Consider the following 27,446-nt stretch of genomic DNA (forward strand, 5'->3'; position numbering starts at 1 on the left):
ATAAAATATTTTAATGATGTACAGATGTTCCTGGGCTTAGAAATTTGGGGATTTGTTGCCCAGGATTATATTTACAAAATGTTATATGAGAGTAGGAAGGAGGGTTATTGTTGGCATTTCTGTGGTAGAATTTGTGTAATATGTGGTAACCTTTTAAAAATGTTTTCAATTGCAAACAGTTCCCAGATGGTGAATAAACAGAATCGGATAATCAATTGGGATTTCTTTCATTTTAAGAAACATTTTATGGTTAGTTAGATTCGGTAAATATCACTTCCATCAAGAAAAGTGAGATATAACCTTATGTCCTAATGGAAGTTATTATTATACTTAGTACTTATCTTGCTAATATCAATGCTGGCAAACTGACTCAACATTACTTGGGGAATTGCACACACGCTTATTCATTTTTCATGAAAAGCATCAAGAGGTTATGAACTTAATCAGGAGAATAACAAAACATGCTAGCCAGATATATAGGCATTTTCCCTCTGGATATCCTTCCAGCCAAAATATTCTCCCATCACTTTTCTAAATTAGAAGTAATGTATGTATAAGTAATTTAACCTTGATTCCTGGATTTTTTTCAGTTTTACTCAAATTAAGCTTGGGAGTACAGTTGCCAAGTATTATTTAATCCAAGCATTTTCCTGTTAGGAAAAGAATGTATATATGTTTTAATGAATTATGATCTTATACAGTATTTAACCTGTTTCATGAACTGTTTTCTTTTTGACAGTATTTAAATCTACTAATAAAAATAGTTTATTAGTCTCCATTGTATAACTAATGTTAACTTAATTTGCATAAAAAGCTATAGAGGGTATAATTGGTCATGGCTTTCTTGGAATGTTAGTTGTGACACAGCATAAGCTGAAAAATTACTGGGAAAAATATACAGCTTTTTTTTCCTGTAATGATCACTTTCTCACCGTTATTGTTAGCTTCATTTTACATAGCTCAATCAGTTCTGTTTTTTTATTATTCTGTTAATGTAGCAAACTAAAAGTATTCCAATATTTGAGATAAAAATGCAATTGGTAGCCCCAATTTGTTAATTATGCACTTTGCCATTAAAATCATTTCTATTTGAAACAGAACAGGAACTATAGGCATTTAGATAAATTACGAATATCAGGAGAAGCTAGTATTATCTCCCTTGACATCTCATTGATATGCTCCAGTGATATTCGTCTTGATTTTTTTCATCATTTCAAATTCTCCTAGCATTTCATCACCATCTGCATCTTACTGGCCTGCTAATTATCTCACATATACATAACCACACTCATATACACACTACTTACAGATAATGTTGTCTTAATGAAGGGAATAATTTTTTTTGATAACTGATCTGGATAAAATCTCTCTTTTTAATCTTTGTTCAAGGTTTCTGTATTCATTATGGTTGCATATAAGAATATATACAGCTATATGATGTACATTTCAACTATAAGTAGTCCTCTACATATGAGCATAATTGAGCTCAAAATTTCTGCTGCTAATCAAGAAAGTTAAGTGAATTTTGCCCCATTTTACAAACTTTTTACCACAGTTAAGCGAATCACTGCAGTTGTTAAGTAATCCCACAGTTATTAAGTGAATCCAGCTTCTCCCATTGACCTTGCTTGTCAGAAGCCGGCTGGGAAGGTTACAAATGGGATCAAATGACCCCAGGGTAGTGCAACTGTTATAAACCTATGCCAGTTACCAAGTGACTGAATTTTGATCATGTGACCATGGGGTCATAAGTCACTTTTTTCAGTACTATTGTAACAGTCACTAAATGAATGATTGTAAGTCAAGAACTACCTACTGTTAGTTTCTGTTGCTTAAATGTGAACGTTGATAATACAAATATTATATGATTAATTTTTTTGGTAAATCTGAAGGAAATGCCTGCCTCAATTTGGGATAGGTTGCGAGAATAACAGCATTTGTGATGCATATAGATTAGTTATGACAGAAGAATGGATCTTTAACAATTCTGAGTATACTAATCCATAATTTGTCACCATCCTTATTTCTGGAAAATATATGCATAGGGGTTTATTTACACATGCCCCCACAAAAAACTTCATAGAGTTGCTTTTCCCAAACTAGAATAGCTTTTTAGAATAACCTTCCAGAACGTATGCCCTCTAGGTGGATTGTAAATCCAAGAATTTAGATCAATATGATAATTAGTTTTATTTTTTATAAATTTAGTAGAACCAACATATTTAGTGGTTATGAATATTTATAACAAAAACAGTCTGACTGAGCTTTATCTGGTGGTTTTATTGTTATTATATTTGGTTTGGTGTTTTTTTTTCTTTATTGATGCAGAAGTTTTCCTGCCACCTGATAGTCTAATCCTTCATTTTTTTTCTAAGATCAAAATACTTCATTCATAAGACATTTGGATATGGTTGATAGATTATTCAAAAGTAGAAGCTTATCTGTCTTTCAACCTACATCTTACTAGTTTTACAATCCAAGTCCTCTACCTGTTCAGCTCAGATAAGAGGTGCTTGGTAGTCTCTCCTGTCAATTAAAGTAGTTAGTTAGGCTTTCCATTGTCCATTGGGGACAACATCCATTAACAATAAATAGAGGAAAATGTCACCATTCCTAACTTGGAAACTTTCAGAAACTATTAATCAGCAAGTATTTACTATAAAATATATATATATTGCTCAAGTCAATGAGACATTGCTCCACCTGGTACCCAGTGTTCTAATACACACTCCTCTATTTACAGCCATTTACAGCCTTGCTTTGCATTTGTGATCATTAGCAGGCAGTGTTTCCCCCACAAACAAAGGTATTTGGTGCTCTCTTCCCTAAATGTGCAGGATGCTGTTCATGCTTCTGGTGATCACCAGTAAATAAACAATGGGAGGAATAAAAATAACAGGCAAATCAAAAGAAAAGAAAAATTAGACATTATTGACAATTAACTTTGAGGGATTGAGAATATTAAGAGTTTTCATGGTGGCACCTGGGCATACCCTCTGGTTTGATTTAACTAGGTTGTTGCTGTTTTTGTCTTCCATTCATTATACATGCAACCATTTTCTTCTGTTGTATTTAAACACTAGTAACGGAAGAGCAGAGCCAAAGTATGGATCTTGCATTGTTCATATTATTCTGATTCTGATTTCCATGGCATTCTCTTTAAACAGAAGATCTGTTTAGAACACCTCTTCTTCTTCTTCTTCTTCTTCTTCTTCTTCTTCTTCTTCTTCTTCTTCTTCTTCTTCTTCTTCTTCTTCTTCTTCTTCCTCCTCCTCCTCCTCTTCCTCCTCCTCCTCCTCCTCCTCCTTCTCAAACAGGACAGGATATTATAGCATTCAGGAAGAACAAAACACTTCTAACATCTGTAGGGATTGTGTCAGCAGTTGGCATTCACATCAGTATTCAGGAAAATGTATTAAGGAGCCAAGAAAAAAAAGAAAACAATTATAAAGTCATGGCATCAGTCAGCAGTTGTGACAAACTGAAACTTCAGCTATCCCTGTACTTTTGCCTGTGCATAAAATATACGATGGAAGATGCTAAGATGGAAGATACAATGAAAGTATTTAGTATTTGTGCTGCTTCTAATGTGAATTATGTTGTCAGAACTTTCAGTGTAAATTCTGTCTTAAAGGTAAAGTTCAGCCTCAAAATTGTAAATGTATGTCTGCATGTAGCTCTCAGCATAAGAACTAAACTAAGAACACAGAACACCTGTTTCATACTGCCCTCTGCTGGGAGGAAAAAACCCAATAATACTTACATGCCAAATGCTGGATTTTTATTATTATAATTATTGTTTATAAAAATGTATAGGCTGCCCATCTTACCTCAGAGTAACTCTGGAGGACAGCTTACAATCATAAAAAATAAAAATGTATAAATTAAAAACATAAATAAGTTGATACAAAATTTAAAACACTACTGCTCAGTTAATGATTGGGAAGGTGGGAGCAGAATGGGTGGGAAATGGGATCTATTGTTAATCAATCAACCACCTCCACTGTGATGCTCCCCCTTTGGAGCCCAAGCTAACTGGCAGAGCCTGGTCTTTAGGCTCTTCCAGAAGGTCAGGAGGGTTGGGGCTGACTTCACACAAGGGGGGTGGGTAAGATGTTCCACAGAGCAGATGCAATGACAGAGAAAGCCCTTAGCCTAGATCAGTGTTTCTCAACCTTGGCAACTTGAAGATGTCCGGACTTCAACTCCCAGAATTCCCCAGCCAGAGATGAGCTGTAAGCCATAATCATCACAATTATGACAAATCATGGCTTGAACTATCTTGCTTTGCATGTAATGAATCTATCTCATATATTAGTTTTACCTTTTAAGTTGCATTACTGAAATAAATGAACTTTTGCACGATATTCTAATTTTTCGAGTTTCACCTGTATTCTATAACTGTGCATTTGTTTTTTCTTGCTTAAGTAAATCAATATTTCTCACCATTGAATTTCATTTTGTTAGATAGAGGCCAATGTTCAACTCTGTCGAGAGCTTTTTGAATCTTGAGCCTATCTTCTGGGGCATTGACTATTCCTGCCAGCTTGGTGCTTGAATTGTTTATGAAGATATTGAAGAGTCCTGGGCTTAAGACAGAACCTTGGACTACCCCACTGCTTTCTTTCCTCCATTTAGATGTAGTTGCATTAAGGATAACATATGAGTGTGGTTTGTTAGACAGTTATAAATTCATCTGGTGGTGTTGCTGTCTATTCCACATTTTGGTAACTTACCAAGAAGTAGGTTGTGATCTACTTTGTCAAATGCCTTATTGAGATTTAAATATATTATGCCCACAGCATTTCACTCTTTGACTAATTTAGTCACTTTGCCAAAGAATGACATGATCTGTTTTTGACAAACCCATGTTGGCTTCTGGTTATAACTTTGCTTGCATCTAGTTATTCACAGATCTTGGTTATCTTTTCCAGGCTCTTCCCGGGCATTGATGTCAGGCTGATTGGTCTATATTGATTGGATAGTTCCCCAGTGCTCCAGGTTCTTTGAAAGATGTTCAGTGGTTCCAAGATCACTTCTGCCAGTTTTTCAGAACTCTTAGATGTAATCCATCTGGTCCTTAGAAGCCAATCAGAGAGTTGAAGAGATGATATTTAATTGGCAATAAAAGTTACTATGGTATATAGATTTATTTAGCATTACATACATTCTCCATGAAGAGAATCAGTCTAAGTGAGGGTTGACATATTATTCATTATACCCATTCCAATCTCTGATATGCTGGATAGTAAATTAAACTTTTATAAGAGGATATAAGATATCCTCATGGATATCTAGGTTTATTTTCAGTTTTTTAATTGTTGGTAAGCTTTAATGGAATGACTGAGTATCAAGTGGTTATCCTGGATGCTATATATGGCTCTTTTCTTTCCTTCCTGCTTTTTACAAGTACACAGAATATGTTACTATATCAAGGACCATCAATATTGCGTGGATATTTTTTTTAAACTTTGGCTGAAGCTTTAGAGATGTTTAAGCTATTGTGATACTACAGCTATATGCTTGGCTTTAAAATGTAGAATTAACACACTTTCCTTTGGTGGTTCAAATCAATTCCATCTAATTATCACTGGTTGTCTAACACTTGTCTAAACAGATACTAAAAAGGAACTACTTTTTTTAAAAAATGAGAATATTTTAATACTTGTGTATAACATACTTCAAAACAAAAAATCCATCAAAGTTACAAGAATTACATAATACAATATGTATGTGTGTTTATAATATAATCTGTATATATAATATGCATGTATACATGTGTGTACATACACACATACACACTGCATTTTTTGTATTATGTATATGCACCACAACTATTTGGAGAACAGACCAAAAAGAGGAATTCAGTCAGTGTGTGACAACTCTCAGATCAAATTTCTTTTCACCATGAATCCTCCCTTCTCCATTCCTTTGTTTTTTTTTCACCTTCTTTCCTTCCTATTATGTATGTTGAATGACATCCTGACACTTTCATCAGTGTGTGCCTTTTCCTTTCCTTTTTCCTTCACAACTGTTCCAGACTGATCGCATAAATCCAGATGACATAGATTTAGAAAATGAACCCTGGTATAAATTCTTTTCAGAACTGGAGTTTGGACGTCCGGTAAGTGAGGCTAGACTATATCAGTTTTAGGGATTTGGACCAATTCACACATTTCTAGTTTTAAAAAATGCCTAGATCCCAAAAGTGCATCTATTCAAAATGGAATAATTACTGCAATTGTATTTGAAGTATGTTTTTAATGTTGCAGTTATCATATATAAATTTCATTGGTGAGGTGGAGAGAAACCTTTCGGGATGCTTAAGAATAGTCAATAAAGTTATAGTAAACCTCTTTTCACATGTTTGCTGACAGAGCTTTTTAAGTTGATAAGAAACTGATAATAATTAATTTGGATTCAGTAAGCGTTCAAACTTTTTCACAAAAAGCTAGACAAATGCAACTTGTATTATTAGCTCTCATTTAATTTAGATTTAACAGAATAATTATTACTATAAAGCACAAAGCTATATGGAGCAAAAACATTGAAAGAGAATAAATATTCCCTAATAGAAAAGAAACTTTTTTTCTATATTATCAAGCATCAGCCCTCTGCTTTGGCTATTTTTCTAAATATAAATAGAATATACAATGCCATCTGCAGATTTGCAGTCTCCACAGTCATTGGGAATACAACTGCCTTCTGCTTCTGTGATGGCGTTGCTGTTATGAGGTGTGAAGGAAACTATTAGCACCACAAATGTGTAAGTTTTTGATGGACGTTCATCATAAGCTGCCCAGGTTTGAGGACAAAACTGTGAAACAGCACAGCTGCTAGAAAGCTAAGACAGTTCTGCATATCAGAATTTGTCCCAAACTGAACTTAAGTGCTCCTCAGTCCTCTGGAGGAGGCCATAAGACCAGCTTTTTTTCAGTAATTTCCAAAATAACATTTACAATAGCCAGGCTATCTTGGATTCGGAAAGTTGTAGAATTTCTTCTTGTGATTCATAATCACAACACAAGAGAAGCCTTCCATCATCCTTCAATGGTTTCCATCTGTCACCAAACTATGTGAATAATACAAGAATCTCACACAAATGTAGCTTTCTTGATTTTAAAGAAAAAAAATTCAATTAGAACAACACCAAAAAAATATGAAAGCTCATTTGGGAACCCCACCAAAAGAAATAAATACCTGTTTTTCACAAATGACAGATAATTGAAGAGGCATTAATGACTTTTGACAATGTCATTGTTAATTGTCCACTAAAGACCTTATTTCCCAAAAGCTGCTGCTTCCTCTGTAGCAGTGGTGTCCAGCTTGTGATCTGTGGGCCAGATGCGTCATGTGCTGGCCACGCCCAGTTTAGCAAAAGGGAAAAAAGTCACGATACATCACGTAATGATGATACATCACATGAGTTTGATACCCCTGCTCTGCAACAACCATCTCAGTGCAACCTGGAGAGACCAAACTAGACATTATGGTAAATTCAGCCTCTACTAGAAATCAGAGCAATGTTCTGCCTTGCACTTTTCTGTGTCCTCACTTATTACAATAACAAATCTATCCCTGCCCTCTTTGAATAAATACCTTCTGTCCATTTACCGGTACTTTGGCATTTGGATCTCAGTGTATTTTGGCCCCTAAATTTTTCTGTGTAACAATTTGGTATATTGAAGGAATTTTATTTTCTAGCAGCCTAACCTAAATATACTAGTACTTTTTCTGATCTTAAAGAGAGCTGTTTATTACAGTTCATTCTGTGATCTGGAATGCAATCCATCATGAGCTCTTTCATTCCAGAGTCAACATCTGTTCAGGTCTAACCCAGTGAAGAAGACAATCAGAATAGCAAAACTTGGATTGTATCCATAATTTTACAGAAAGCTTTAGCCTCACTGAGAACACAGCAGAGCCTCAAACAGGACCAAGTGATTATATTCTCTCTTTTTTTCCTCCCATCATTCTTCCATCTTTCCCAATTTAATGCTACTGAATTTGGGAGAGTTATGTTTTCCTTTAGTTTTTTAACTTCAGCTTTACTAACAACAGTGGAAAGTTTATTAAAACGATTAGCTACTATCACATATTCTTTACCCCAGACTGATCCTCTCATTTTGTTGCATTTTACCACTCTTGTAATCTGTCAACACTCAGTTTCTAACTATGTCACCTTCTCCACATGTTTCATTCCTTGCTGCCATTGATTCTTCTCCATTTCATCTCGCAATTCTACCTATATGATGCAGCCTCCTAAAAAGCTTTTGGATTATGTTCAAGACAATCCTCCAGGTCTTTCCAAAGAGGTAAATCAGCATGTTTCTTCAATGGATGGTTAAAATTTGGGGACAACATAAATATTGAATTTTCTCTTATTTAATTACAGGACATTCTGTTCACCTGCATACTATCCTACGAAACTCATTCCAATGATACAATTATAATTTCTTTCTTTTTTTTCCTAGTGTATTAGCACACACAAATGTCCAGCTATAATCCCATAAATATGAAATATATTTCAATGAAAATATCTCAGCAATGCTTTCCTTATTTTATTTATTTATTTACAAAATTTACATCAACATCTCATATAATAATTGTAGATAGCTCACAATAATTAATAAAAACAAGGATAAAACCAAAGTCCTCTTTTCCCAGGCACCAAACCAAACAAACTCCAAGCTCAATCCAGCACTTTTTAACAAAAAGAATATGTCAGCTGTCTTGCTGAACAAGACCATTTAGGATCCAAAAATATCATTCCCGTAACCATTTAACAATAAATAGTGCTGCTGCACTAGGAGATGGGAAATGGGAGGAAAATGACGAATGATAGTTGTTATTATTCTGACTTTTGCTATTTGAACAAAATACTGCACTAGAACATTAGAATGACAAGAATTTAAGGTATCGTGTTAAGTGAACTCATTTCACTGTACATTTCAGGTGTTGAAATCAAAGTGTATGTACAGTAATCTGTTGGGAATCAGGAGAGTAAATTACTAATTCCAAAAATGCTTAATATTGGTTTATATCCAAAATTCATATAACCAGACAAGAGTTAAGAATTTTAAAGTAATGAAATAAATTTTCAATGGATTGCACAAACTTTATTTCCTGTTTATTGTTAATTATTTATTGTGGGTTGCTCCCCACCCTTCTCCTGGCAATCTTCTTCAGTTTTTTTTATACTGTTATTTTTGACCTTTTAAGCCTCCATGAATTATCCTGGGTAGCCATATACATTTTTTAAAAACTCAATAAATAGTTCAAAAACACTGCATCTACAAAAAATAAAAACTCATGGGTACTTAGATCCTGAACATCTGAAGAAAGAAGATACCATTTCTCACATATTTTGGTTGTTTTTTTTTAAAGTTTGGGTGCTTTGATTACTATAAACGTTCATCTTTCTGGCATCAGTTGAACATGTTCTCCTTAAAAACTCAACATTCTTAAAGCAGAAGAAACTTAATCAATTTTCTATGATAGTGTTACAGTTTCCTTTTGCTTACCAAAAAGTGAAAATAATACATACGTTGTCTCCAATTTGTTTCATATACCTGTAGAATTACATATATTTAGATAATGAAGAAACTCTTAAGTCATTAACTGAGCAAAATATGTGCCTTTATTGAGTAATTGAGAGAATTAAGAGCAAACTTCAGCATATATCTTGTTGCTATTTCCTGTCCATCAAAATTTGCAACCAGATGGTGCTGATCTCTCTGCCTAAAGCCAATCATTTCTACTGGGTGTCCTTCAACCAAGAGATTGTCACAAAGATTTCCAAGAGGCTGGTGTTAGTATAATAGGGCAATGGGGGGAAATGATGACTTTCTGTTTCCATTTCTATCCTGTTTAATACAAACTTTTATCCTACAGAGTCTTTATGTAAACTGCAGTCTTCAAACAATGAAGATTCTTTATATAAACAGGCCTACTAATATGCATAATACTTAATAAAAGTACTAAATTGAGATTATGAGTTCAGTCTTCTTTAAAGTTTGGGTCCACATTCTTTAATAGTTGATTCTGCCTTATAAAAGGTTTATTGTATATTTCTGAAATCCCAGTCTGGCCAATGTTTACTTGAATGCTACAATTTGAATACAGAATTACATTTTCATATAGGTGTTCCTCAGCTTACAATCACTATTGGGACCAGAACTTTTGTTGCAAAGTGATGCAGTTGTTAAGGAAGTCATCCTGTGACTGTACCCAATTTTAAAACGTTTTTGCTGCAAAGGTGAAGCAAATCATGCACTCATTAAATGAATCTGATTTCCCCCATTGACTTTGCTTGTTGTAAGCCCAGAATGCTGCAAGTGTTATAAGCCTCCCAGGGTTGTTGTATTAGTGAAAAGGGCAGCATAGAAATTTAAAAAATAAATCTGGTTGCCATCTGATTGTGATTATGTGAATGTGGAAGTGCTGTGGTGGTCATATGTGTGAGGACTGGTTGCAAGTCCCTTTTTTCAGAGCTGTCAGAATGATTTCTTTGAATGATCACTAAACAAATGGTCATAGGTTGAGGACAGCCTGTGTGCATCTTCTACAGAGACAATTTGCAGAGTAATGCTGAATAAAGTCCAGAGAATAGCCATCCTGTTAGGCAAACGATACTGCCAGTTCAAGTGGCAGAGGTTACATTACAAGCTCCTAAACTTAAACTTGCCTGCCTTTGATGCAATAGTGACATTCTCCCAACCCAAGCAAGAAAGTCACATTTGTCAGTCTGCACTACTTCTAAAATCACCTTTGCCCCAATAAAATGACTTAAACCACACCAGGAAGAAATAATATTTGATGAGAAATAAAATTATAACTAGGTTAATGGTTTGTTTTCAAATATCAACATGGGTTCTTTTAACTAGGAAAGAACTGTAATTCAGTTCTAGAGTGTAGGTTTTGTATTAAGAAGTTTAATTATTGGCTCCTTCAGTTAATAACAGCAGATAACACATGATGGGAGGGGAGGCAGGCTGAAGGATTATTGTTAGCCCTAGAAAACAAGAACGGGATGCAATTCAGCAACTCTCAAAGTAAAATTCTAGTAGTTTTCTGCATAAATGCAATGTAATACTGGTTAGGGATTGTAATGCAATTTGAAGCAATGTTTTTATATATTTTTCCCACAATGCTTTTACTTTTCTAAAAAGATGAGTAGTTCAGAGTATGTAATTGCAATTGCAGTTCCTCATGTCATGTCTGAAATTACTTGAATATAAAATGTATGTACCATTAATTAGACAGGTGGTTTATGTATTTGATAAGCTGTACCTGGGACGAGGTTCTTCTTTTTCCAATTCATGCTGGTTATACTGTACAGGTACTCCTCCTTTAACAGTGATAGTTAGGATCAGCAGCTCCATCACTAAGCAATATGGTTGTAAAGTGACATCATATGACTGCTGCAATTTACAATGGCATTTAGGGCAGTTCCAGTTGCCGTCGTTAAGCAAATCCCACATGGTCTTTAGGTGTGTCATCTTGAAACTCCCAACTTCAGCCTCCTGCTGGCCTCCCTGTTGACTTTGTTGAAGTCTGACAGTGAAGGTCACAAATGACGATCATGTGACCGTGAGATGCTCTAAGTGTTGTAATTATGTGACAGGTGCCAAGAGCCAATTGCCAGATTGCAATTACATGAATGTAGGGATGCTGCAGCAGCTGCCGCAACCACAAGGACCAGTTATAAGTCTCTTCATTTCATCATAATTGTGAAAAGTTGCTGAATGAATGGTCATTAAATAAATGTGTAACAATATATGTGGCTATTTTCAGCTCAAGCCTTTACATCTGCTAAGATACCAGATTAAATTCTGTTGTTATTAAAGTTTGAATTTATACTGACAAATTTAAAGCATTTGAATTTTCAGTTAATCGTTTTAATATTACTCCTTTGCCAAAGCAAAATCTTTAAGTCTGGAGACCAAACTGTGTGCTTAAGATGAAATTTAAGAAGTCAACAAATGGCAATGTATGCTATACAGGTTTAAACTATGTTTACAGATCATTTCCACCTTGATTTGATTTTAATATTGTAGCAAGTAAGACCTCGTGATTTTTAATTACTTTTTTCATTGCTATAGTTTCCATTATCTAGTCAATATAAGGATACAAGGTTTAATTTGAGAAACTGGGTAGAAAAAAAATTCTGAAGCCATTAGCTCCAGGATTAAAAACAGCATTTGAAATTAGTTTAAAAACTATCCAACTTTTAATTACATAGTTAATACTAATGATTGTGAGAGTCTCCAATCAATCAATATAATGTTTTATTGTGAATATTTTTGAAATTCAATTTAACATGATTGCTTATTTCTGCAGACATCTTTATACTACAGTCCAGCTGACAGACGTGTGGACAGACCTTCTAGGTAAGAGAAATCAAATATATAAATACAATTCAAAAGAAAAAGGCTACTTCAACAGTTCTTAAATTACATGCTTGGAATTTTTTTCCCTACAGAAACATAATTCCATATCCCTTTTAGGTTAAGCACAGTATAGATTGAAGTTTTCCTGCAAGCATTCTCACTTTATACAGCTGCTGTAATTTCATTGTGTCATTTTCTCATTGAATTAATCATAATTTATCTGTATGTGCTACAGCTGTATTTCTCAACCTTATCAACTTCCAGAGGTGTAGATTTGGACTCCCCAAATTACCCAACTAGCAGTCTTAAAGTGGTCCTAACCCTTTCTCAACCTCATCTTGCAAATATGTTGGCATTATAACTCACAATTCTGGGAATCTTGGTCTTTATCATGTCACACTTTCAATGTGTTATTTTTGTACAAACACATATCCACGTTGACCTAAAGCAGACAATCCATAATCCATAAATATGGTTTAAGAAGGTACTATTCTTCCATTTTTCTCAAATGCCATAATATATTTTTCACTCTGAGTAAAGAGTAGACTAGAACTTCTTCTACATATAAAATGACATTTATCTCTGCTTTTAATGATCAATTGTTTTTATATTGATCTGATTGAAATTATTTTCTAGTGTGCTTTGAAATAAAGTATTATGTATACCAATTTTAAATGTTTTATATGTACCATTTTTATTTTAAACAGTGGCATAAAAATTTTTAAATAACCAAACAAGATAGCTAAACTGTGGAGTGCTTCATTTTCTGTCTCAACATAGCTTTGTCTTAGAATTTTATTACCCTTCTACTCTTATTATTTATAAATAATATTGCAGCAGAACAAATTTTGCATTTTTTTGTATTCTTACACGGATGTTGTAACTTTGGAAATTGTAGAGAAGATTTCCAGGTGGACATGAAGAAGACATCAAGATACCTTACGTGGCCACCTCATAAGGAAAGCAAATAATAGAACTTTTCCCTTTATCCCAAAGAATTTTACAAACAAATTGGAGGCAATATGCTAACTCTATAAACCACTTAGGGCTATAAAACATTATGAAATGGTATATAAGACTAAGTACTATTGCTGTTGTTATTGCCGCGCAATGGGGTGAGCTCCTGTTCCTTGCCCCAGCTCCTGCCTACGTAGTAGGTTGAAAGCATGAAAATGTGAGTAGACTAATAGGTACCACTTTGTTGAAAAGGTAACAGCATTCGGTGCACCTTTGCCATATAGCCATGCTGGCCATATGACCACAAAAAATGTATTTGGACAATGCTGGCTTCATCAGCTAAGAATTGGAGATAAGCTCTGCAACTTAGAGTCAGACACGATCGGATAGGGAAGTCTTTGCCTTTTTATTGATACTGTATTTAGTTATGTTAGCAATGGCTAATGAGCTTAATTATTTGCTGATTTTAAGAAGTCATTTTAGACATGTCTTTGCTACATTACTATTTTCTTCCCCAGTTCTGCAAGTACTTCAAGTGATTACAGAAAACGAAGGAAGTCAGAGCCTACAGTAACTCAGCCAAAAGTCCACACTGATCAGAATGTAAATCGATACACTCTTGGTCGTACAGATACCCAGAGCTCCTATTCAACCCTTAGGAAGCCCATTACAACCTCTTCTCCATCTTCTCCATCAAGAGCAAAAGGTACCGTAATAAATGAGCACAAGGATAAATAAACAGGAACAATTATTAATGAATTCCAGAACAATATGGATGGATTTCAAGTTCTACTAAACAATCAAAATTCATCAATCCAATTTGAATGAAAGGGATAGAAATCCAGTATTTATATTCATATTAATCTCCTAATCTGATATGTCAGCATGTCGTCATATGAAAACTTTTGTAGCCTTTTCTTTTTAAAAAAATAAAGCCAATTAAAATCTTTAAAAAAAAACTTTAAAGTTGATTCACCAGACAAGAAAAAGACAGGGATTGAGGGCATATTCTTCCCAAATATAATAATATCTTCTAAAATGTGATTTTCATACATCACTAATCAAGACAGAAATCACAAACATAATTTTTTTCAAAGGAAGTACAGTCTGAATGCCTCTTAATGTTCAATAAAGGGATTGTCCCTTTTTAATAATTGAATAGGAAAATGAATTATTGTCTTCGCAAACATTTATGGGGAGTGAATTCTTAATGCAGGCTTTCCATGTCTGCATTCAGTAAGGGCTTTTTTCTGCCATATTCCATTTTTGCAATACTTCCCCATTTCACATAGGTGCTAATGTTTCCTGTTTATTGTTATTGTACAACACTTGAAGTGTTTGCTATGATTTCCCCCAACTCTGCAATGTTACCATGATTCAAAATTTTACATTGAAAAGGCACCCACGTACCGTTTACCCAATTGGAATATGACTTCCCCCTTCCCCACAAATAATTATGCAGGGATGTCTGCAGAAACTCCATCTGGATTTTTAGATAGTCATGAGGTAAATCTGTCACTTAGATTTGCTTCATGACAGCTGCCATTTTGACTTTTGGGACCAGACATTGCAGACATCTCAACAATTAACTGTGAATTGGGGGAAGAGAGAGTAAAGATTATCTTAGAGTTGCTGAGAAAAATAGATGAGACATTGAACATAAACAAATGGGTGAAGAGTAGCCATTGGGTGGAAAAGACTGTTTGCCTATGAAATTAGTATTTGTTGTAATATCTAAAAAAAACTCCTTTGTTTTTTTTCTTACTGTCCTTATTACATACCTCTATTTGTCCCAATTCCATTCAGCTTTCTTCTCTCTATTCTTTTTTCCTTCCCTTTCCTTTCCTAATATAGCTATCCTTCCATTTAACTCATTTATATTCTATTTTTTGCCTTTCCTTCCTCTTCTCCTTTTTTTTCTTTTTTGCTATTTATGTTGGAAAGAAGGGAGAAGTGTAAATATATACTCACGTAAGAGTATTTTATAGTAAAAGAAGGAATAGTTGCAATATGTATATGAAGGGTCCCTTAATTTTATAAATTGGATCTTTGGATATAATATTCAAATATACATTTAGCTTTTTTGTTCTGGATCAGCCTTTTTTGGAGTGTAGCTTCTATCAGATACCCACATAAATATGCCTGTGTGCGTGCAAACATGTGCATGTTCAGGAATTTATATACAGAGGCATAAGTGTTTTTGTGTCATTTGCACACATTATTGGAGCAATCTCCAATAGAGGTTTCAACCAAAGTTGACAACCCTTGGTTGAAAAAGTGGGAAAGCTTGGCATTGCACATGATTTTTATCTATAGGTATGATTTTTTCTAAAGAAAATCTACTCTTCTCTTGTATTATCTTCCTTTTGGGTTAAAATGGCAGATGGTTCTTTTAATTAAAAAACCCTTTTCACCTGTAGGTGACTACTGTGTCTACCTGTGGTGCCCCACTCACACACACACACACACACACACATACACAGGTGTGATTTAGAGGGTTTATTGATGTTCTCCAGCAATTCCTTTCATGCAACCTCAGAACTATCCCAAATAAATCCAGCCAGAAGCAGTCCATAAAACAATGGAAAGTTGCTCCAACAAATAAGCCCATCAAACAAACTTAAATCTACCTGGCCAAGCTGAAATACACTAGCAAGAGCTTACTTGGCAAAAGAAGTTCAGAGTCTCCAAGGGACAAAGTCAAGCAGAAAGCACAAGAAACAAACACACACAGCCATAAACCAAACACATTGTCTCCAGCAACGCCTCCCTCTGCCAGCTGTGATGAATAGCTTTCTGGTACAGCCCATCAAAACAAAAAAGGTAGTGATTCATTTAACAACTGCCTCCTTAGCAATGGAAATTTTAGGCTCAATTATAGTCGTTAGTTGAGGAATATTTACACACACACACACACACACACACACACACACACACACACACACAAATCATATAGTTAAATGTCTCAATGTACCAATATCTTCCACTGAAAATCAGGACTGTTTGCATTTTCTGCTTTTCTAAAATCGGAGGCATTTAAGATAACTTTTTTCTAAGGATTATTTAATTGCATGCTAATTTAACATTTAACACATTTCTAGTTTTAATACTTCAGGGTACAGAATTAGTAATCAGTATCAGTACTTAGCTAATATTATCTGAGGCAAGATGTGATAATTGTTTGTATATATTTGTAACATTTTCTATATTGTATTGCAGAATCTCAGTGTTCAATGCTTGGACAAATAGCAATTCTGTTTTATTCCATTTTGCTGGAACTAATCTAATCCAGGCAATGATTTTAGAAAGTTATGGATAAAGTGCCTTTATTTTGCTTTTTCCCAAATTAACAAACTTTAGATCTGTTAAACTCCCATCATTCCCTGTTACCAAAATTTTATTCCAACATATCAGTTCACATTTACCAGTAATTGTTTTCCCCGTAAATCCATTGATTAAAGTTTTCAGCTTTCAGTTTTCAGCTTAAAACCTTCCCCATTGTTTACACTGTCACACTATAAATATCACCAATACAAGGGAATAACCAGAGGAAAAAAAGTTGTGGGGAAAGAGACAGAGAGTGACAGAGAAAAAAATGGAAAATCTTATTTTTAAATTGGAAAAACTGCAAAGGGGCCCTAAGGTTACTATGTACTATCAATTTTCTAATTGTTCCAAGTCTTTCCAAGTAGCAATACATCTATATCTGGGTTTCTATTAGGCTGTTTTTTAATGTATAGTTTTTATTTAAACCTTTTACACAATCAAAAACTGAACAAGAAAATATATAAAAAGAAAACAGAAAAAGGAAGAAGATCAAATGAAAGATAGTGGGAATAATATAGATTAAGAAAGAAAGAACATTTAAAATGTGGATTCTGATATTCTATATAGCAGTTACAAATAAACTTCTACTATTTCTCCCGCCCTTAAGAGTTACATTATGTAGTTCCGTTTTCCTCCACATTTCACCCTTTATAATCAGCTGAACCAAAAATCACATTTTCTTTTCATTTTGTCCATTTTCAGCAATTATTGGGCTGTTTTTTCATTTTATTGCCTGGGTTAGATTTCTGAACAGGTGGTACAGTTAATTTTTTTTAGTTAACTTACCTTCAAGGCTGACAAAGATGATAATGTATGTACACAATTTTATAGCATGACAGGGAGACTAGGTGAGAAATGGTACACAGGTTTCCATTTAAAAAATGTGAAGATACATAAGAAAGTCTTTCTATATTAATAGTGGAATCCAAAGTTAACTTAATGATTATTGTGTTTTAGGCATGCATATTATGCCATAATTGTTAAGAAAATCAAAGTGATTCCCAACCCCTGATTCCTTTCTGGCATGTAATAATTGTTATTTTTCTGTCTACTTTTGAATCTGTTAATTTCTGGCAATGTCTCTTTTTCACCATGCTGCTCTGTGGATTATAAAGGTGGGGATATTAGCAAAATATATTCATCCCTTTCCAGTTATTCAGTCCCCAACCAGAACACCTCAAATGATTTAGATTATGGTAAGAATTATGGGCAGCGATTAGCTGTTCCAGGTGATTCAAGAAGAGCCCTCAGCTACAAGAATGGCTGGCAAATGGCCCGTCAGAATGCAGAAGTCTGGAGCAGCACTGAAGAGACTTCCTCTCCCAAACGCAAATCTCGCAGCTACGATGACCTACTAGCTGATGATCATTGTTGCTTCTCTGATACACAGAATAAATCTGAAAGTATGGTGTCTCTGTTGTGTGCAGACAATTCCAAAGGTGATTCTTCCCTTGCCTGGGCTTCCCCATATTCCTCTGAAGCTCACGGTTCCAGTCGGTCAAGGGCACATCTTAGGTCTGCCCATGATGCTCCAGGATTCCTAAAACTGTACAAAAGAATGCACCGCATTAACCGCAAAGACTTGCTTAACTCCGAGGTGATTTGTTCTGTAAAATCCAGAGTACTGCAGTATGAAAAGGAACAGCATAAGAGCTTGCTACATGGCTGGAAAGAATCCTCCACAGAGGAAGTACCAAGAGACATGGTGCCCAATAGAATATCTGAATTTGAAAAACTAATTCAGAAATCTAAATCAATGCCTAATTTAGGGGAAGAAGCATTATCAACTGTAAGCTTCCTGGAACCCCCTAAAAATGGCTTTTGTACAATGAGACGGTTTTCTATTGAATCCTTGCTGGATGAAGAAAATCAGAATAGGCACACTACTCAGGGGCAAAAGAATTACAAGTCCAACACTCTGGTGCCAATTCACATTGAAGTAACTAGTGAGGAACCACAAAGATCACAGATGGACTATTCAGACAGCGACCAAGATGGAGTGGTCTCTGACATGAGTGACTTCATACAGATAGAAGGCTCATCTTTTTGTAGTGAAAGTGATTTTGATCACTTCTCCTTCACATCCTCAGAAAGCTTTTACGGATCAGGACATCACCATCATCACAAGCATCTTGTCAGCTCCTGCAAAGGAAGATGTCCAGCCTCATACACCCGCTTCACCACCATGCTGAAGCATGCAAGGGCTAAACAGGAAACTACCCCAGAAGATCCTAAGCGACAAGATTCCGATGCTGGCCTCTCTAAACTAGCCTTCCTAGTCAGCCCAGTGCCTTTCCGGAGGAAAAAAAACACACTCCCCAAAAAGCAGGCTGAAAAGACTAAATGCAAATCATCAGTCTTTGACGCCCTGGACTCCGCTCTTAAAGATATATGTGACCAAATCAAAGCAGAGAAAAGAAGGGGAAGCTTGCCTGACAATAGTATATTGCACAGACTTATTTCTGAATTGCTTCCAGACATTCCTGAAAGGAATTCCTCCCTTAAAGTTTTTAGAAAAAGTCCCATACGCCAGCCTTTGCATCCACTGCCTCATGATGGTGCTATTCACTGTCCGTTGTACCAGAATGAATGCAGAAGTTTGCCTCTCAGTGCCTCTTATCAAGACATGGATGCTACCAACAGCAGCAGCCAGGAATATGATAATGCACTGTTTCTCCAAGGTGGATTACTTCCTTTTCTTTATGCTTGTGTTTGAGTCATTCACCCTTATCCTTTCTAGTTCGTTCCCATTACATTTGTGTTGTGCACCTTATACAGCCTAGAAATTTTCTGTTGTACAGTCAGTCATAAAAATGAAAAAAAAAAGCAGTTGAGAACAATAACAGTGTACATAGATGTGCTTTTCAGACCAGCCAACAAAAAAGTAATGTTGCTACCATCATTGCATAGATGGAAGTTTAGATTAGTAGCCTTTTGTTATCAGCATTTGAATAGTTACTGAAATAAGAGAGCAGTGATTCATAATGGAACTTAACATCACACAGTGAGAAAAGTCTCAATTGGTCTAATTTTTATATCAATAATTTTTGGGAAAAGACTTCCTAATAAAATATATGGTCACCTGAATATAAGAAAGTACAAGATGAAGTAATAAGAAAACACACACTTGTTTTAAAATTATTTTAATCAAAATTTGCAAAATAATTGAGTTATGTAGAAACATAATTAAGGGCTGAATTGAATGTTTGGCTCACTAATCTAAACTTCCATCTATGCAATGATGGTGGCAACATTAAAATCAACTAATTCTAAAATGGCTTCATTTAATATTGAGGAGAACAAGTCCTACGGGATAAAACCAAGGTAAGGAATATTACAGTTGCAATTTCATCTACTTAGCTAAAGTCTATGTTTCAATAAAAATAACAGTAATAGCAAATTCATGATCTCCATTAATAGTATATAATATTTAAAAATTCAACCCAATCATGGTCTTCTCTGCACCTATGGTAGGTGTATGGCTCATTATCAGCAGCAATAGAAAGCTATGGATCCTCTGCTGCCCCTCACATCTTCTCCAGTGAGGCTGAGATTAGAAATGTCCTCTGTTAAATGAAATTTCATGTGACACTAAATTTGGGGGTAGATCTGCTTATTTAAGAGCAACATTAAACAGTGGGTTGCTAAACCATAGTTCCAAGCTGATTCCACTGGCAAGCAATATAAGGAATTATATTTTAGCAGCATCAGTAAAGTCACATATCATTAAAGTCTTGTTTAAAATAAATAGTTTATACTCCTGGCTTATTGGTAAATCAATACTGCCTTACACTAGCTAGAGTTCACGTAGTTATCTACTACTTGATTAGCTTAAAATGAGCGTGCCTGTCTCCTTTGTCCAGTGGGAAGAAAAAGAAAGGAGAATATTTGAGTCCAAACTTCATAGTGCTTTTGCATTTACCATTGTTGCATCACTTCTTGTGATGTGAGCAGCCATATAAATTTGGTAAATAAATAAACCAACAACTAGAATTGTTGTGCAAAAATGGGTCCAGAAGCTTCTTGTTCCATGTAAATGTAATAAATTGATCATATTATTTAAGTTTAGTTATATGCCCTTTCTACCATTTCTTACATGCAGTGGTAATTTCTGATATGAGAGGTATCCCTAACACAAATAGCACTTGAAGCTAAATCCTGGGAATGTTTATGTCCACACATTTTAAAGTTACCAAGCTTGAGAAATTCTGGTTTAGGGTACCACAAATACAAATAGTTATTTGAAAATAGCAAATTATTGAAATTATTTCTCATTGAGGATTTCTATAAAAATGAACTGTGAAACTTACAAAGCTGCTTAGAAAGTGTTAATGAACTACATTATTTTTTTCTTCACGTTAATATACTTACATAGGTATTTTCAGCTTGTCAAATACTAATCTTAAATATGTTTACTCAGTAATCAATCCGCTGAATTTAATAGGCCTTTTCCCTACTTGCGATCACACTGAAAGGGTGCAATTCTATTTCATGGACATATATATAAACAATTGAGTTTTGTGAGCTAGAAATGTGAACTTCTAGATATCACTTAACCTGGAAAGCAGGTATTTGTTTGATCTGTGATTATTTTATTTAAAAAAATAGCAGCAGTGCTTCAGACTAATTGCATGGTATGCTAGAAGCTTTCATCCTTCCCTCTTTTCAGAGAAAATAGTCTCCATGAGCGTTTTCCCCAAAATTCCCCTTACAACAAATGGTATCTTTGGGAAAAGTGGCCGCAAAGAGAGCAGAAAAATAAGCACTGCACTCCTAATCTGGAGATCACATTTTGATATCTACTTGTTCTAAAACAAGTAGAATAAACAGTAATGTGGCAAATGCGTAATCTAATCTAGTCTAACATAAAACATACATTTCTGTTCTACTGGATCACCTCAGAATTTCATTATTCCATCATTGTGGCATGCTTTTGACGCATTCCCTTGCATGTGGGTACATGTTTAATTAGCTTTATGAGTCAATGCTATGTTTTACCTTTTGCAACTTCAGTAACTTATTCTTCTGTAAGAGTTGTAAGAATCAGAGAAGATGCTAAATTGCTGGTCTTGTTTTTTCTTTTTAATGCTTCAGACTCAGTTCGAAATTGTATAACTAGTATATGAAATAACTTCCATAGCTTCCTTTCTAGACTTCTGTTTGTCAGTTTTTGTTTATTTGTTATTACATCAGTTTAATTCAGACTCACAATAACTTGAACTTAGATGTAGTTTCCTTTAAAATAAGCTTCCACAATTGTTTTTCATGAATTTTCATCCAACGGCATTTTACTTTCAGTAGACCAGGAATGTCCTGGAAACTATTCTTCTGCTTTCACTGATGTGAGTCGATGTATTCCAAAGGAAAGAAGAGGAACTCCAGACAGAGAGGTAATGCAAGAAAATCTACTTAAACAAACATGTTTGAAGCCAGAAGTGTATTTCTGAAAACACCTGGAGATCTTTAAGAAGCATTTTTTGCAACGCTTCTTGGCAATGCTGTCTTTCATCACCTGGGGTTAGAAAGCAATGTAGTTGGAATAGAAAAGAGAAGCAGAGCATGGACTACAATTAGGGCATTTCTGCACAAGTACTTTGTACCAGTTCTGGACTGGTTCTGATCCTGATTGATCTCATCTATTTTGAGCCATTGAATCTATGAGTTTCTGAATTTGAAATTGCAGCAAAGCTGGTATTGCCCCCTTTTGGTTCCCTGTAATTCTGCAGTCCTTGTGGGCTGCAGAACTATTATATAACCACTTCCCCACTATTGACAGGAATCTTTTCATCATTTAACAGACCTTCGTTCCCTAGAGGTTTGGCATATTTCTCTTGGAGGTTTCTTTTTCATATATACTAATTAGAACTTGTCTTTCCCCTTTCCCTTACTCCATTATAGTATCATGCAGCTAAGATCACAGTTGTTGGGACAAATGATCTAAATTTCCAAGCTGCTTGTATTTTCATTTCATAGGACTTTGAAGAGGAACAAAGGAATGGTGGCAAGTTAGCCATGAAGTCTTGGGTTGACTTCGGACCCTTTGCCTTTTTTTTTACAGTTGATTAGACTGGTTTATGATGATCTGTATAGTCTTCTGCATTTTGAGGTCAGGAAAAATAAAAATAAAAATAATTGCAGATAGTTTTCAAATTCCTTTGTGAGGATTGGAGGGCAGAAGAAGTATGCATTGGAACTCTAGATGAAAAAAGCAACAACCAAAATTGCAACATCTGTTTAACAAACAATAAATGTCAGTATATTTGTGGGCCTGCCAAGAGTTACACAATGTTCAGAAAAGAGATTAAGTCGCAATGAAAGCACTGGGCTAAATAAATGTCTTCTTTCTAGGATACTAATCTTATTTCCCTTTGTTGATGCTGCTCCTTGGGCCTCTACTATCTAGATCAGTGTTTCTCAACCTTGGCGACTTTAAGTCCACAGAACTTAAAGTCGCCAAGGTTGAGAAACACTGATCTAGAAGAAGGAAAAAAAGTTTGAGTTAATGAATATTAGGCCTTCTCCTGGGAAAATAGAAATAGTGAATACTTCCTTTTACAAAATAAACTCAATATTTTAACATTTGAAATACAAATCCAGATCTGGAAGCATATAGAGATGCATTAATATTTTTGTGCAATGTGTTTAGTTTCATTATAGTTATATTAAAACTTTATCCTGTGAAGGGTATCCTAAAATAGTTTCATTTTGCATATTTTATAACATATACCAGAAAATTGAGACCAACTATTAATCAGTAAATATTGCTGCTAGTTGAGTAGCACTCCCCTGCTTCCATGAAAGCAGGTTATCTAGGATTACATAGAGGTATCATAAAGTAGAGCCATCTTGAAACAGGTATCTAAAGTGCAAGCACAGGCATCATATGAAGCATTTGGCTATGTCAGGGGGGGTATTATATTAGATACATGTTTTATGTATTCTTTTAAATACATGTTATTTATATTAATTTATTTCCTTCTATTACAGAGACTGCCAGCTAGAGCAGTATATGACTTTAAGGCTCAAACTTCTAAGTAAGTATTAGTTCCCCTTTTTTTACCCAAAGAATCATAATGAATCTTAAATGTTTATAGGTAGAAAAGAATATGTGCAATAATATTACAATTGATACAAATAAGTATCTATTTCTTATGCAGTTAAACTATTTTTTTTTATTATTTAAGCATTCTGCAATATTCAGATATTCAGTAATTTAAGAAGTAGTAGACACAATATTTAACTAAGGTATGACTCATCCCCATAAAGTGTTTAGCAATATTTAATGCATAATAAAATAATGCATACTTAAAAGAATGGTTTTTAAAATTGAATTTGTTTTCTATTGTCTTATTTACTATAGAGGGAATAATTTTGCAGTGAAATAAAAATGTACCTATTGTTAATGTATGATTTGAATATGCAGTGTTGATTTACTTTCATTTTGAACATTCTCACCAATAAAGTTTTTATTATGCTCTTTATGCTATTTTATCAGCATTAAAATAGACACAATTGCATTTAGATTAGATTTCCATACTGTTATAAGAAAAACAATCCCTTTAAGTCTGCCAAAGTTAATAGAGGTCCAGTCTTTCTTAAAGCTGGCAAAGTCAGGACGATCTAAATTTTAGATGGGAAGGAAAATAGGATTTCACATGCCACTCATGCTAATACATTCTGAGCCAGTTGTAATGTTTAAATGATTTTCAATAATACCCTCCTAATGTTGCAAAAATCCTGATAAGAGTGATTAAGGCATGAATGAGCATGAGCAATCAAAGCAGAAACAGATACAATTGGCAAGATGAATTTGTACAACAGGCATCCTGAGTGGGCCAGTCCTATTTCCCTCTCCTATTCTACAGGTAGTCCTTGACTTACAATAGTTCATTTAGTGATCACAGTTACAACAGCACTGAAAAGTGACTTATGACTAAGTTTCACACTTGTGACTGTTGCAGCATCCCCATTTCATATGATCAAAATTCAAACCCTTGGCAACTGACTCATATTTATGACTGCTGCAGTGTCCAGAGGTCATATGATCACTTTTTGTGACTTTCTGACAAGCAAAGTCAATGGGAAAGACCCATTGCTTTAGGCGGTCTCGTTGGGTTGAGTTTTCTTTCCAAGAAACTATTTCTTCTGCCAATTTGTTTGCATCTCTGGTTGTCTTTTAACACTGGTAGCAGTATCAAAAAAAGAATTAGGGAACTGACACAGAGGAAAAAAATCTTTGGTCCTAAATAGAAATAACACCTACAGGTATGTTTGTCTGTTCATTCTTAACTATTGTCAAGCAATATCTGAATTAACATAGCTGAGGAGTGCAGATAGAAGATAGAAGTTAGAATGTAAAACCATGCTTAAGAAAAACAAAGATAACTAGGTGTTATTTCTGTAAAGAACCAAAGCAGTTCTACATTTCATTTTATATATAAAGCAGTAAATGTCTTTTTACAAAAAGACAATGCTAGTTTCCTTCATGAAATAAAGCACAGTTTCTTTTGTATTTGAGGTATTAATCAACATTAAATCAGTAAAGTATTAAAAAAGAAGTAAGCTTTTGTGTTTATGGTTGACCTTATTACTAAATATAATTTCTAGCTGCTAGATCTGGTTCTTCTTTTTGTTATTTAAAATGATAAACAATTAATATTCAATTCAAGATATAGTTACCAGGATGTCAAATCTGTATCACTGTGTATAAATGTTTGTTACAGAGAGCTGCCCTTTAAGAAAGGAGACACTATCTATATCCTCAGGAAAGTGGATCAAAACTGGTATGAGGGCGAACATTACGGAAGAGTTGGGATTTTTCCTATTTCTTACGTTGAGGTTTGTCTTAACACCAGCAATTTGATACCTATGAGTTTTACAAATAGATACCCAGTTTGGAAAGGTTGATTAAAATAACCACCATTCTCTCTTCAGAAATTTATTCCCCCAGAAAAGGCACAGCCAGCAAGACCACCACCCCCAGCACATGTGGCCGAGATTGGAGAAGCTATTGCAAAATATAATTTCAATGCAGATACAAATGTGGAACTTTCATTGAGAAAGGTACTTGCTAAAATTGGGTGTTACACAAAGTTTGACAAAGATTCCCTGTAAAAGGGCTTATTCATTCAAGTATGTATTTCCCAGGGTGACTGTGAAGGGACATGGTGACTTAATGGTTAAGACGCTAAGCTTGTCGATCAGATAGGTTGGCAGTTCGGTGGTTCGAATCCCTAGTGCCACGTAACAGAGTGAGTTCCTATTACTTCTCCCAGCTTCTGCCAACTTAGCAGTTCGAAAGCATGTAAAGATGCAAGTAGAAAAATAAGAACCACCTTTGGTGGGAAGGTAACAGCGTTCCGTGCGCCTTTGGCTGGCCACATGACCATGGAGATGCCTTTGGACAGCGCTGGCTCTTCGGCTTTGAAACAGAGATGAGCACTGCCCCCTAGAGTCGGAAATGACTAGTGCATATCTTTATATTGTTACTGTAAATTAGGCTACTACATCTTTCTGCTGCCCATTTTTTCTTTATGTTAAGCTCTTCCTTTTTTTCCCTACATTGGTACTAACCTTCTTTCCTTCTCTTTCTTTCAACTCCTGGCCTGCCCTTCAGCAATGCAAATAAAAAGTGCTGTACAATATAGGTAGTCCTTCTTTACCTTCTTTACAATTGAGACTGGCAACTTGGATGTTAAGTGAAGCAGTTGCTAAGTGAAATAGCGACTACACTTATGAACTGTAACTTTATTTTGCTTTACAGACCGATGAAGTCATTAATGTTAGGATTGGTTACAAAGTTATTTTTTTCACCACTGTTATGAGTTTGAACAGTCATTGTTTGAGGCATTCGCTAAACAAAGATTACCTATATACTATTTGAAGATATTTGGGACTGAAGTTTCCTTTCAGTGCAAATACCAGATGCTAGGCTATAAATCTGACTCAGAACTGTATCTGGAGGAAAGAAATAAAGCTTATTTCTTTCTATATACAGTATATACAATATCAAATTTTGCTGTATCCTACAATCCACTTTGAGAAGGCCATTTTCTGGCCCAGTATTTTTAAGGGTCTTCTTACATACAGGTGGTTCTTTGCTTAACAATCATTTGTTTAGCACATATTCAAAGTGCTGGCAGCGTTGAAAAAAGTTATTTATAACCAATCTTCACACCTATAATCGTTGCAGCATCCCTGCGGTCACATGATTGCCATTTGAGACCTTCTCAGCTGACTTCTGACAAGCAGAGTCAATGGGGAAGCTGGCAAGAGATGACAAGTTGCAGTCACATGATGTCTTGCTTAATGACCTTAGATGATTCACTTAATTAATGGAACTGGAACTGCCATTGCTAAATGAGTTGGCCATGTGTTGTTTTGCTTACTTACTGCTTCATTTAACAATGCAGTTGCTGGTTTCAATTAGGGTCATTAAGCAAGGACTGTCTATATTTTATTTTAAAGATCCACAGAAAAAAATGCCAGTTCTTACTTTATAAAATGAGATCAAGAAAACTCTTTGTACTTTCCTTTTAAAACAGTTCTTTTTAAAGGGCCCCATACATTGTCAACAGAATGAGGTCTTTACAAAGATATTTCTCCCTCCTAGAGCTAACAGAAATCTCTTTATTTTTATTATGCTCTGTGCCTACACAAGTGGGTCTTCAAAAGAGGCCTCTCCCTCGTAACCTGAACTACCATGTTATCATGTAAAAATCTCTCTTGCAGAGGTCTGTGATAAGGGGGATGTTTCAAAGGTCAATAAAG

The 27,446-nt window shown here is 35.0% G+C and overlaps 1 protein-coding gene across 15 annotated transcripts in view; it reads left to right on the top strand.

Annotated features, from left to right (window-relative positions):
- SORBS2 (sorbin and SH3 domain containing 2) overlaps nucleotides 1-27,446 on the top strand; it is a 189,742-nt gene that overhangs the window by 140,026 nt on the left and 22,270 nt on the right. For 9 of the 15 annotated variants that reach the window (XM_087724498.1, XM_087724501.1, XM_087724505.1 and 6 more), the window contains 9 exons: nucleotides 6,041-6,124; nucleotides 8,259-8,315; nucleotides 12,343-12,392; nucleotides 13,868-14,055; nucleotides 17,792-19,357; nucleotides 21,978-22,066; nucleotides 23,664-23,710; nucleotides 25,400-25,514; nucleotides 25,611-25,739. In XM_087724498.1, coding sequence (XP_087580624.1) covers nucleotides 6,041-6,124; nucleotides 8,259-8,315; nucleotides 12,343-12,392; nucleotides 13,868-14,055; nucleotides 17,792-19,357; nucleotides 21,978-22,066; nucleotides 23,664-23,710; nucleotides 25,400-25,514; nucleotides 25,611-25,739 — 2,325 coding nt within the window. The remainder of the gene's footprint in view (nucleotides 1-6,040; nucleotides 6,125-8,258; nucleotides 8,316-12,342; nucleotides 12,393-13,867; nucleotides 14,056-17,791; nucleotides 19,358-21,977; nucleotides 22,067-23,663; nucleotides 23,711-25,399; nucleotides 25,515-25,610; nucleotides 25,740-27,446) is intronic. The other 6 variants (XM_087724508.1, XM_087724511.1, XM_087724504.1 and 3 more) reach the window with 3 other exon arrangements.

Source organism: Thamnophis sirtalis, unplaced genomic scaffold (genome assembly GCF_051295495.1).
Source record: "Thamnophis sirtalis isolate CommonGarterSnake01/CBP01778 unplaced genomic scaffold, rThaSir2_p1.2 scaffold_10, whole genome shotgun sequence".
Lineage (NCBI taxonomy): Eukaryota > Metazoa > Chordata > Lepidosauria > Squamata > Natricidae > Thamnophis > Thamnophis sirtalis.